This window comes from Talpa occidentalis, unplaced genomic scaffold (assembly GCF_014898055.3).
Source record: "Talpa occidentalis isolate TD23 unplaced genomic scaffold, MPIMG_talOcc4v2.1 talOcc4.5, whole genome shotgun sequence".
In the NCBI taxonomy this organism is placed as follows: domain Eukaryota; kingdom Metazoa; phylum Chordata; class Mammalia; order Eulipotyphla; family Talpidae; genus Talpa; species Talpa occidentalis.
Window position 1 is genome coordinate 124,276,303 of NW_023604861.1, and position 12,763 is coordinate 124,289,065.

Below are 12,763 nucleotides of genomic sequence, written 5' to 3' on the forward strand. Positions count from 1 at the left end.
TTTCATTTACATTCACGCTGACGGAAAGGGAGGGCCTGGCCTTGCATGCCTAGATAGCCCGACTTCTCATTAGCACCCTGCCCTCTTGTGGCTGACTGTGGTGTCGTCTCCCACCCCAACGCATTCTGAGCAAATCTCCAACAACTTGAAGGCATAGTAAACACGAACAGCATCAGGAATGAAAGAAACTTAATAATTCCCACGCCCAACCATTCGCCTGACGCAACTTGAGCTTATCTGCCTCCGTGTCTGCTCTGCCCTCTGGCCCGTTCTCCCTATCACATGGCTGACCTGTCAAGACGAGCCTGGGGTCTACCTTCTCGGTGAAGCCTTGCCACCCCTGCCAGCAAGGTTGGTTATCCCTCTCCTATATTCCTGGAGTGCTCAGGTATCTCTTATTTTTAAAAAAATGCTGGGCACCTGAGCATGAGCCTGTTTCCCCTCACCCACCCATCTCAATGCTCGCTTGGTGCTGGCAGAGGCTCAGGCGTGCCTGGCTGGGGCTTCTGCACACTGTGCACACACTGGTGAAGGCAGAGGGGCGACTACAGAAGGACACGGATAAATACACACAGACAATGTGATGTAGGGACAGCTACACAAGCACATATATGTGCAAACAGGAGGCTGAAGAGTCAGAGATTTGGTGCTTTACATGTTGGATTTGTTAATCCAGAAGTCTGATAAGAATTCTGGTTTTTCTTTCTCTGCACAATTAAAAAAAAGTTTATCAACAGTAAAATAGCCTCTCCATTCTCATGTGTTATAAAAATGTTTTCCTTCTGCAAGCCCCTTTCCAGATGTGGTGCTGGCTTTCAGGATAGTTATGCACTTCCAGGAGACAACCTCAGACTCTGGAGGTGAGCACAGGGCAGGGAGGGGACAAAGGTCAACATTACCTGAATGACAGCCCACGATACTGCATGTCAAAGTCATTTGCTCTGAAGTTAATTCCACTGCCAGCCTTTAAAAACAAATCCACAGGAAAACCAGCAAGTCAGAGAAAAGGGAGGCTGTGGGCCAGTCCCCAAGTGCTCAGAGTGGTGTGGACAGAGCCCAGGATTGGGAGTCAGCAGATCCCACCTGCTGGGGTTCTGGGGTGCAACTTCCCCAAATCTCAGCTGCCTGGGTGCTGATCTCAGTTCTTGCCCTGCCTGTCTCCAGAGCTTGTTCTATGTCCAAATTGGCTCACAGTGGCAAAAAAGGCTTTTGGAAACTCTACAGGGCTTGCAGATGTGAGACTGTTAAATCATCCCCACCAGTATCATGCTGTCATTTATAAGCATGAAGAAAGAAGCCACAGATTCGAGTGGACTGCCATGGACAGGCTTCTCAGAAGCATCACATTTCTCCTCTTTCCCCCTGGGACAATCTGGAAGGTAATCTCCTGGCCTTAGAAGTGCTGCCAGAAAGTGGTGACCTGCAAGGGGAAAACAGCCCTATTTTTGGAACTTAGGAGCAGAGTTTCAGACATAATTGTGGCATTTTTGCTGCTTTCCATGCCGATGCACAGAGGAAATAGGTGTGAAGGTCTGAGCTGCTCCTAACATGATAATCCAAAAGGAAAAGCGCACTCACACAGGTAGGCTCAGAAGATTTTTGAGTCCAATGACAAATCTGTTAGGTGTTCAAAACCTCTACTATCTGAGACAATTTAGTTCAGCCCTGAGACAGTGGCTGCAAAATCAAACCACCACCAAGCTCTCCAATGGATGGGACCAGGAGGAAGAAGCTGAATAATGACTCAGACCGGGAGTCGACCCCAGCAAGCCTCCCCACATGGAGCCCGAGAGTTCTTACGATCAGAGAGTCCCCCAAAGCGGCCACAACTTTGATGTCTGCAGCTTTCAGGGAATGCACTGGAAAGACAGACAGACACACTTGAGTTCACAGGGAGAAAGCTACAGTCAGAGTCCAGAGGTTCTTGCTTTAAGCAAGACTGGAAACATGGGCTGCGTGTGCATTTGGGCCATGAGAGACACAACATATGAACTCTGGACCCACTGGGAGAGAGAGGCCGAGGGAGAAAGGATGGGTAGATGGATGGTAGGGCTTGAGCGATGCCACCTGTGGCCTAAGTGCATGAGAAGATGGGCACCGGACCAGCTGAGATGAGGGGCAGGGTCTGGTGCACAGCCCACTTAGAGCTGGATTCTGGATTTTCACTAAGAATGTAAGAAATGGTCCTCCCAGCCCACTGCCTGTCCACTCTCCTAGAGTGCAGGGAACTCTAGCCTGACTGTAGGAGACAGCAGTGACAGGGTCTGGGGCTCTGTGCTGGGCTTACCAATGCCCCACAGAGCTGGTGCCCTCCTGGGATGCCCTTGGCACCTCACCCCTACCTCTGGGCTTCAGTGAGGTCACACCACTGGTCTCCCTCACGTGTGCTCCCATTTACAGGCTGAAGTGGGAGGGCAGCAGACAGCTCCTGGGTGGGCCTCCTGGGCACAGGGTGGAGGGGATAAAGCAGGAGCTCTTCCCAGGTGACCACCCAGGAGGGAGCAAGCAGGTGGCATTTCATTAGCTTATGAAAAGTCTTACCGGAGCGCACCTGGTGGAGGGGTGGGGTGTTAGGGGTGTTACCTGAGTCGGGTGGCCAGGCAGAAGCAGCTGTGTCCTTGCATCGCAGGAAACTCCCGTGCTCCTAAGTGTGGGAGAGTGAGTCACAGATCTCAGGGTTGAAATGACCAGAGAGGCCGGCTCACCAGAGAGCTCGAATGGGTTCTGGGCCCCACTCTGGGGAGGAGCTAGAAAGGCATTTCAAGTCTTCCTAGCTGATTCTGATGATCAGCCAGATTGGGGTCTGCTCACCCAGTTCAGCCCATCTCCCCACCAATGCCAGAATTAGGGCATCAACAGAAATGGGAAGCCCACACCACCCTCTCTGTCTGCAGCAGCTTTATGAGAGACTAGTTATCCTGTGAACGTCTGGGAGAGGCTGGATTTGAGGGCAGGCGGTCATCAATGGCGCGTGCCCTACCCTCCACCCCATCTAGTGGTGGAGCTGGGTGGACTTTCTAACAGAGTGTGAGTCCCCCTTGGCTATCCATTAGGAACTCCTGCCCATGGCCCACCCAGCACTGCTGAGCCATTCCTGGCTCAGGGGGTGCCCACGCGCTGGCTGGTGAGCCAAAAGGAAAGGACAAGCAGGTACCTCCAGGCTGTTCTTGTAGGTGCGCAGAAATGGCTGGTTCTGTGAGAAGAGGAGGGAGCAATGCAGCACACTCCACTGCTTCCTGCGCAGCTTGCTCTTGCTCAGCCAACCCTCAAGAAGTGCTGACCTCTGCATAACCCCTTTCAGCCCCTCCTGTGCACATTCCTCAGCCCTGGCCTGCTGTGCCCATTGTGCACTAGCTACCCCGATGTTCTCCCCTGCCCCAGCCTTCACAGTGGGAGCTGGGTGCTGGTGTCCTGCTCCCCTTCCTGGCTGGAAAGAGCCACATGCAGCCCCACAGTGTGCTGGGGCTCCCCATGACAGGAACTGTGGGGTACCGGCCCCACCACTGGGACTCCCTGGCCACGGTGGGTGTTGTGGATGGCTAGCCTGAGGCTGGAATGGGCAGACAGGTGAACGGGTCTGGGGTGGGGATGAGGACCTGGGATGAAGTGAACTGAGAAACCTTAACGCAAGACTTTAAAAGACTGGAAAGTAGACTTTAGAAACACCCATTAAAAGGATGTGCTTTTCACTCTACCTCTGCTGGACATGAGAGAGGGATCATGCTTTCAAAATTATACTGTTTTGTCTTCTGGCCAACAGGTTCCAGCTAAAGCAAAAAGCAGAAAGATGTCTAGTGAGAAGGAGGGCCAAGCAGGGAGAGGCCAGGATGCAGGGCTGGGGTGGGGAGAGGGGAAATGAATGTTATTATCACTGCTGTTCAGGCAATCACAGCCTAAGGGCTGGGCCTCTGAGGTCCCCTGAAAGTTTCTGGGTCATTTTTTCTATTACTATTAAACTATTTTCTTACATCATTGCTCCTTTTTGTGCAGTATTTGAGTCTCCCCTCAGGTGTAAGCTCCATAGTTCTCCCACCACCACGATCCATCACCCCCCATGACCCATCACCATGGGCTCTGCTCTGGGGTCATCTTTTCGTCAGAGCGAGGGTACCTTGGTCTACGCTGTCCTCTTACCATGTTGTTCCAGAGGGCGCTGGCTGCACGCCCGTGAGCCTTCTTGCTGAAGTGGAAACAGTCAGGCGCAAAGAAAGACTTGTCAGGTAACCCCTGGTCACAGGATGAAAAGCGGACATGTTAGAGAGACACCAGGATGCAACGCTGCTCCCTGCAGCCCCGGGGACCCCTGACGCCCCTTTCTTTACCTGGCTCCTCGGCAAGACAAGTCTTTCAAACAACGGCTGCACAACCACTGTGAAATCATCCCCCGTGTCGTAGCGCCCACTGTCCACCAGCTCGTAGGCCTGGTCCTGTGGGAGGGATAGGGCACAGGTGGGTATGCAGCATCTGCCCACCAGATGTGCCATCTCGCCTCCAGAGAATCAAACAGTCTGACCTTTGAGTGAAATCAATTTGCACCAACTTCTCAGCTGATCAGGAGCCAACTAGCTACTTTCTACATCAGCCTTTATTTTAACCCCTGGCCCAGGCTCTACTCACGTGGCCTAGTTTGAGCTAGGCTGGGAGAAGAGCAGAGAAGGAAAAATCTAAGCATCAGCTTGGCTACCCTTCTAAAGTTATTCTGATGAAAGATGGGGTGGGGAGGCAAATTTGATTGACTTTTGGGGGATAATCCATACATTTATTTCTGTTCTACACTGTTTTAGAAAATCAAAGGTGCACCCACCACGGCAGTGGGTGCTGGTTTATACTGTTCATGTGGGTGTGTGTGAGCACCCGTGCCTTGAAGACCTTTCTAACAGGGTGACAGAGCTGTGGCTTCCACAGCTTCCACTTGGGCCCAGCTCCAGGAGAACCCATTAGCCACTTTGGGCTCTCCCTCCTACCAGGTCTGCCATTTCGCCAGATTTCCACCATTTGGGGTGGAGCCCTGGCTGGAGAGGAGGCAGGATCCCACGCCTGGGGACATCAGTGTGGTCACTGCAGGAGACTCAGGGGCAGCCAGAAAGTGAGCCCACGCCTGTGCTAGGCAGTGCTCACTTTTGACCTCCCAGGGGAATCTCCTCTAGTTACAGAGGCTTGAGTAAGGCCGAAGGGGAAAAGGGAAGGAGCGAAGGTGGCCGCTAAGAAGAGAAGAGGAAGGGACAATACCACAACCTGGCTGTGTGACTTCCAGCCAGCTGCTTCCCTTCTCTGGCCCTCGATTTGCCCCTCCATCAACAGAGGATGCTCAGTAAGGCCTCGGCCATCTTAAAGTCCCTTCCAGTGCTCCTGGTTATTCTGAGGATCAGTCACAGTGGCTCACAGTAGAAACATGCACACTTGACAAACGCGAGGTAGCACTAGGGTGCCCAGCACACAGTGGCTATCTCCAGGGAGAGTGACGCAAACCATAGCTTTGGCAGGAAGTAGGGATTGAGTGGTTTCTCAGGAAGGTCACGCGCCTTCACAGAGCTGAGCCATGAGCGTCTCCAGGATACCAGGTCAGGGCCTGGGCGCCAGACTTGGAAATAGCTGGCCTCACTAGAGAGGTCAGTGAGAGCAATTGTGGTGAAGAGTTCATCTTGGCTGCTCAGCATCTGAACCTACTTCCTATATTTGAAAAACGCCACCGTATGAAAAGCAGTCTGCTTCCTACGGTAGAAAATGAAAAAGACATATGCTCACTTTCTCAGCGCCCCTCCCAGTGAGGGCCTGAGCACGTGCCCAGTGCTCTTGCAATCAGAGCTCCCACCCAGGCTTCAGGCTGGAGGGCAGCAACAGAAGGATGGAGGAACAGCAAAGTCTATTCTGCTACCAGTGGCAGCTGTACCCTAAAGCAGCTGTGACAGCGCAGTGCATGACGCCTCCACCGGACGAGCTCTTCAGCCAGATTGGACTCTTAGGGCTTGGTCCCTAAGATGCCACGATTCCATAACTTCTAGGGCCTTGTCCTATGACCCTAGCTCACTAGCTCTTCCAGATATTCTGCTGAAATAATAAATCTGCCCAAGTGAACCAGAATTGCATGGTTTTTGTTTTCAGGTGGGCTCTCAGGGCCATCGCCTCGCTGCCAACCACTCCTGCTGTGGGCCATGGAGACACAGGTGCCTGCGGGGCAGGAGGCACAGCAGGGGAGTCATCCCAAGATGATAAGCAGAAGCTCATTCCCCTGAGCTCCAAAGTTCCAACACCCTTGGCAGGTACGGCTGCCCACCTGAGTCTGCAGGGGAGGGTTCTACTCTAAGGAGTCTGTGAGCTTGAAGGTTGGACCCTGGAAACTATTTGCTGCCCACTCTACCAGGCCTGGAAAGTTACTGGGAGGACAGACCTTTTCTCTGCTTACCTGATACTTCTTGCTCATGTCAGCGAGGAGAGCAAGTTCTGCGGAGTCATCTACAGGCTTCACGACACAGGAACACAAGGCCCTGCTGACCAAAACCAAGGGATACCCCTGCTTCACCAGTCACCACCAGGATGCATGGTGTGGAAACATGGGCTTGAGGTCCAGAACACGCTACACTCGGAGCTATCATGTGCCTGGCTGGCTCACCTAGCCACTGTACCAGATGAAGGTGGAGAATTTCCGACTTGGCTTTGCTTATGGAAATGAGTCACTTATAACATCTGCAGGAGTGACTTCCATGGAGCTGCGCTACCTATGACCATCCAAGGACAGGAAAGTACTAAGAAGGGACACCTCCTCTTAAGTAAGAGTGACAACAATGATAATATTGGCTGCCGTACACGGAATGTTTACTGAGCTGAGAGCTTTATGGGCATTCACTTATTTAAGCCTCTTCATTATTCTAGAAGTTTTATTATCACCGTTCCCATTTTATGGATGAGAAAACTGAGGCTCAGTGTGTCTAGATGCTTTCTCAGGATCATATGGACAATGAGTGTGGGAGGCAGGACTTGAATTCCAGGCTGTCTGGCTGGAAGCTGAGGTCTGGGTGCCCAGTGAAATTGCCTCTGTGCAAGCCGGAAGCTCTGAATTTGCAGATCAGTTTACAGATTGGCAAGCTTGGGCTTGCGCGATGAGGAGATGATACTTGTGGATGGCTCAAGGCAGACTGGGCACCAAGGACAGCACAACCACTGGAGTTCAGAGCCCTGGAGGGTAGCAGGGCAAGGTGACACTGAATCTGTTGAGCCTGACGGTGACTTGGCTATTTTGGATCTGAAGAATGAACCTAGCAAATGCCTGCTCTGAACCTTTAGCTTTAATTAACTAGAAACCCTGCAGTGACTGCGAGCAAGAGACTTTTGGGTGAGCTGTTCTAGAATGGAATAAATACGCTGAATTCCCCTTTTCCCCCCCTCTTCCAGTGACCCAGTGACTGGAGAAAGTGGGAGCCAGGGGGTGAGTCAGCAGCTGAAAATAGCACTCCTGACATCACCCGCGTTAATAGGTGTGTGTCATGCAGTGCCTGAACTTCCTCTGTCCAGCATCCTCAGGCCTTCTTGGGGGGGCAGGGTAGGGAGGGTTGAGAAGGGAGGGGGTGGGGACCGTGCAGTCTGGGCCTCCAGCTGAGGTTTGGCATGGATCTTCAGGGGAACAGCCAAGACACCCCTGGATCTCTAAGAGCAAATCTGGTACTTGTGAATTATTCACTCAGTCATTCAGCAAACAATTGCTGAGTCCCTATACTGTGCTCACAGTGACTCAGAGTCTGGCGATGGGAGAGAGGCGGGTGAATAATTACCACATAATCTGCTCAGGGCTGTGGTGGGGGCCTGTGAAAAGAGAACTATAGACCTGGGGTGTGTACGTGTACATGTGTATGTGCGTGTATATGTGTGGAACAAAGTATGTGTGGAACAAAGTGACCAGGACTAATGGTCAGAGGAGATTTTACTGGAAGGATAGCTGTGAGAAATGCTGTTGTTTGGTTTAGAAGGACGTTGCATTGTCAAGGGTGGTGAGTTGTGTACTCCAGAGGAGGCGCCATCTTGGCCGGCTCTGGAGGCTGGGGGTGTGAAGACCTCTCAGGGCCTTCCTGTCCTCTAGATTCTGCTGATTCTGACTTGACCTTCCTCTCTTCTAGGATCGATAACTACCTGACACTTGTGAATGCCTACCCTGGAGTACCCACACTAAATAGACTCCTGCTATCCTAGAAATGGGTGGAGAAGGGACGATGGGAAAGCCCCTGAACACATGTAAAAGTAGATGATAGCAGTGGCTTGGTGACCCTAGCCTGGTCCCTGCCAGCCCACTCCACCCCTCGTGCTTTACTCCTCCCTCCCTGGAGGACTGAAGAACGGCCTGTTTGCCATGACCACAGACGTGTGGGTGGGGGTAATGCATGCTGCAAGCACAGCTGAGGCTCGTATCGGCATCGCAGAAACCCTGGGATGGCCCCTCCATTAGGCCTTGTCAAGTTAGAAAATGGGGTGGCCTCACCACGCCTTACACGTCTGCTTTGGGTTTTCTAACTGGTTAGAGTCACTTCCTGCCAAGGGTCCCGTGGTCTTTTTGAGAACAGGGGGAGGAATTTCCATCTCACGCCATGAGTTGCAGTGGGCAGCGGAGCCTCCTCTCCTTGTACAGCTCCCTCAGGCAGATAATCTCCATCGTATTTACCAGGTTCACAAATGTCCGAGGAACCTGAGCATGGGGGAGATCAGTCCTTGAGGGGTTCGAGGCTGGGCAGCTCCAGGCTCATCTGGGGCTAGGGCCAGTTGCTCCTGCTGGATATCAGGTCTACGACCTTTCCTCTGGTTGGTCCACTCCCTCTTCCCTCTCACCCCCCTCTTGTCTGCTCTCCATGGACACCTATATGCATGGGTTACTGGGACCGTGAACTGGTGGTATGGCCCGTGCTGGTCTCCAGGTAAAGGGGACCTGGCAGGGAGATCTCAAGGAGGAAACCAGAGCTGCCTTTAGGTGAGTTCTGAGGCCAAGAAGGAAAGCCGCTTGGCCCAGGCTCCGTACCTCAGTATGGAGGATGTCCAGAGCATTCCGGACGTTGAACATGACATGTTCAGGAGAATGAAATTGCTGCAGGAAGAGGAAATGTCTCTAACACCACTTATCACCCAATCTCTCTGCAGATCAGGGCCACTTCCTCTCGCGTCCCCTCCTCCTGTATTTCAGCCGGGGTGGGCAACATTAAAACAGAGGTTTGCCTTGGGGGCCTCAAGGCCCACCAGACCCACCCCACTGTCTCTGGGCTAGGCATGGTTGTAAGCCTATCTTCTGCATGGAGCTACAGAAAGTTCTGGACCCACTTACATATTAGGAAAGGCACATCCCATTTCTGGGCTCCTCTAAAGCAGGGTATTGGAGCAGACAAGTGCTCAGATCTTCTGCAGCTTGAACGTCTTCCTGCCCCGTGATCTGATCTCTGCCTAGAGCCTCACATGCCTGGGGCCACCTTCTGACCCAATTAGGTAAGATAATGGGAAGGGAAGAGGGTTCTGTGAAAGCCCCTCCCCCAAGCATAAATACTACATTTTATGAGTCATTTCTCCTGATCTCAATAAATGTGGTTTTAAAACTTTTTTAAAAAGCCCTGAGATCCTTTCTCTGAAGGAAGCACAACCAAGAGCCCGGCTCTAGCCCAGGTCAAGGCTGGGCCCCAGGGAGTGAGACACACCTTCCCTCTCAGCCCCAAGGCCCCATTGTGGCCCGTCACACCACAGTTGAAACCCTGGTGACCTTGATGCCAGGAAGGTAGGCTGAGGGGCTGGGGTGAGATGGGGTGGGGGGGGCAGAGGCCCCCAGGCTTCAGCCAGAATCACTGCTCCCTGAACTTGGATCCGCTGGTCCCTTTCTGCCTGACAAATGTCCTGGCAGTCCCAGCTCGGGACCTCCTGCCTTGTGGAAACCTTGACACCCACCCTCGAGTTACGGGGGTAACTCTGACTGGAGAGTCGCCTCTCCCCTGCGTGCACCCCTAGGACCACCTGGGCCGCCCTTGTCCTGCATCTGGTGATGCGTCTGTGTCTCCTGCCCTGGCAGTGTGTGTTCTTGAGGACGGAGTCTGTTCCATCTGCCTGCTTAGCTCCTAGTACAGTGCCCTGTCTTTCAATGAGCTTAGTCAATCATGCTAGAAATAAAACACTCCATACTGTTATGTCGCTGGTGGAAAAAAAAATGCTTGATTGGAGAATACTAGCAATTTATGGAAAACAATAAAGAGGCAATGTTAGTACTAATATAAGGGGGCTTTACAAATCAATAGGAAAAAGATAACTACCTTAATAGAAAATGGCCAAAATATATAATCCAGGTGTTATTTATAATAGTTAAAATTAAGAGTAATGTAAGCTTAATTACATACCCAAATCAATCAAATTAATTAAAATTATTAATGTTAAAAACCCAGGCAAAATTAGAAGCAAAGTATCCAATAATTGGGAACAGGAAGGTAAATAAAGGCCATTATCTATTATGGACGACTATATAGTTGCTAAGAATTATTTTACACAGAACAGTAAACATTGACAAGCGAGTATCTTTCCAATGTATGCTTGAAATAAAGCAGGTAGTCAATCAATATTTTCCGAAAACTATTTTTAAAAATAATAATTTCTCCAAATTCACAGAAAAGCTACAGTGACATTTACCAAAATATTAACAATGGCATTTTTGGTTGTTGCAATTACAGAGAATATTTTTTTCTTACACTTTGATGTGTTTCCTGTATGTATTATAGCTTACAGAATAAAAACAAATTTTTAAATTTGATTTAAAGTTGATTTGAGGTTGGAAGAGGCCCAGATAGACCCAACAGAAGCAGAAGCAGCAAAGTTAAAAACAGGCAGATGGAAACACCACAGAACAATCCACACCTGCTTGTAATGCTAATTCAGGCCACCTCGCCCTTCAAACAACTGTCCATCTCTGGGCATAGTCAACAGATTCTCTGTAAGGGATTCCTGCTTGGGTAGGAGATATGTCAGTAGGGCTTGTGACTCTTCTTCCAGCTCAGAGATTCTGGGGTCCCAGGAAGAGACACCACACCCCCACGTCAGCAGCCAGAATATTGTTTCACTCTGAATCCTGCCTACCTGCCTGCCTTAGGAAATGAACTATCCCATACTAGTGAGCGATGCCACGGACGTGGAGATGGTGAGGGAGGTGAGCAGTGGAGAAAGGCATCGACTTGATATGATCTACAAAGACACGCCAGATTTTTCTAGACCATTGGCATATTATCTTGGCCCCAATAGAAAATCTAATCAGGATCAATTTCACAAGCAGCCCTGCTGTCCCGTCAAATCTCTCCCTGGATGTGAATGCCCTCTCAACCTTGGAGTTAATCCCAGGCTGCAGCCAAGCTGGATCATGAGCACCAAGCACAAGCCCCTACCCAGCTGCACCACCCCAAAACCTGGGCTGGAAACACTTCCCTTGCCTGGTGGGGGTGGAAGGTGGGAGAAGGGTCTTGAGTTAAGGCCTGGAGACCTACCGGGTCATTGCAGAAAGCACAGAGATCATTGCCTCCTATAAATATGGTTATTATCTTCCAATCTTGTTGAAAATCTATATCCTGAAATGAATAGGATATGAACAAGTAAGTGCTTTGCTGCTGAGTGAAGTTAAGGAAAACACAAAGGTGCTGAACATTAGCAGGGATGGGTCATTCCAGAGGGCTTAGTGGATGTAAGCATTTTCAGTTCTTTGGTTTGGGAGTCCTGAGGTCATAGGCCAAGGTTGTCAGTGCTAAAATCATATATATGTTTTTTGAAGGTGAATCTCTGGACTTCCATGTGGCCCTCTTCCCTCCACAGCTTACCTGTCCTCCATGGATTTCTCCTGCCCATTCCCTGTTCCAAGGAGTCATATCTTGAGTGAGCCCCAGTAGTGGCTTCCCCAGACTCACCTTGTCATTCCTCAGCCGGGTTACCAGCTGCCTGGCCTGGGCCATTAGCCCCCTGTGGACAAACACAGGAAGGAGTTGCTGAGAGGAAGGGACTGTGAATCTGAGAAGGGCCGGGGACTTAGCAGCAAGCAGGAATCGAATCCTCCTGCAAGGAAGTTGGCCTGAAGTCCATGTCCTTGTCCAGAGTCCCTTCCTCATTCAGTCTCCACAGGGTCGTGGTGGGGGAGCTGGGATTCCTCTTTGGAGAGGAGTAAGGGGTGAGAACAGGAGTGCTTTCTCATTGGCATATTGGGTTACATGCTTTCCTTCCTCTTCCCAACCAGGCATGGCTGGGCCGAGCTTATTTCCATGGGGGTCAACACCCCAGCTCCTGTGCTCCCAAGCTCACCTGGTAGTCACACAGACACCCTAGGGTTTGACTCTTGGCTGCCTTCTGCTATCCCTGGGAATGGGAGCAATATTCTCCATCCCAAAATACTGCCAACATGGAGAGAAAACCTGTATCTTAGGGGGTCACTGGAGGCAGTCACTAAGATGGGCAAAGCAGCCCTGGGTAGTAACAGCCGGTGTTGGTGCCAGACCGTGTGAGTTTGAATCCTGGTTCCACCATCCACTCAGAGACCTTGATGAAGTACTAACTTCGCAAATCCTCAGATTTTCCTTTTGTAAGATGACTTCCTCATAGAGCTGTTGAGTAGCGCACGCGCGCACACACGCGCGCATGCACACACACACACACACTCTCATACTTCCACACCAATCAGAAGAAGGGAGAATGTTTTCCTGGGGAAATATTCTAGCTCAAGAGCCCTATAAATTGACATTTGGGGGTATCCCAGTAAAAGATTCAGTCGTTTTCTGACAAGGCA

At 51.0% G+C, this 12,763-nt stretch overlaps 1 protein-coding gene across 9 annotated transcripts in view; it reads right to left on the bottom strand.

The window, feature by feature from the left end:
- Positions 1-12,763, bottom strand: part of PLB1 (phospholipase B1) — a 115,727-nt gene that overhangs the window by 51,321 nt on the left and 51,643 nt on the right. For 8 of the 9 annotated variants that reach the window (XM_054701244.1, XM_054701245.1, XM_037528297.2 and 5 more), the window contains 12 exons: positions 11,895-11,946; positions 11,481-11,561; positions 8,999-9,064; positions 8,571-8,671; positions 6,404-6,488; positions 4,323-4,427; positions 4,135-4,227; positions 3,696-3,767; positions 3,155-3,193; positions 2,584-2,644; positions 1,801-1,859; positions 900-964 (listed from right to left, as the gene is read on the bottom strand). In XM_054701244.1, the coding sequence (XP_054557219.1) occupies positions 900-964; positions 1,801-1,859; positions 2,584-2,644; positions 3,155-3,193; positions 3,696-3,767; positions 4,135-4,227; positions 4,323-4,427; positions 6,404-6,488; positions 8,571-8,671; positions 8,999-9,064; positions 11,481-11,561; positions 11,895-11,946 (879 nt within the window). The remainder of the gene's footprint in view (positions 1-899; positions 965-1,800; positions 1,860-2,583; positions 2,645-3,154; positions 3,194-3,695; positions 3,768-4,134; positions 4,228-4,322; positions 4,428-6,403; positions 6,489-8,570; positions 8,672-8,998; positions 9,065-11,480; positions 11,562-11,894; positions 11,947-12,763) is intronic. The other variant, XM_037528296.2, reaches the window with a different exon arrangement.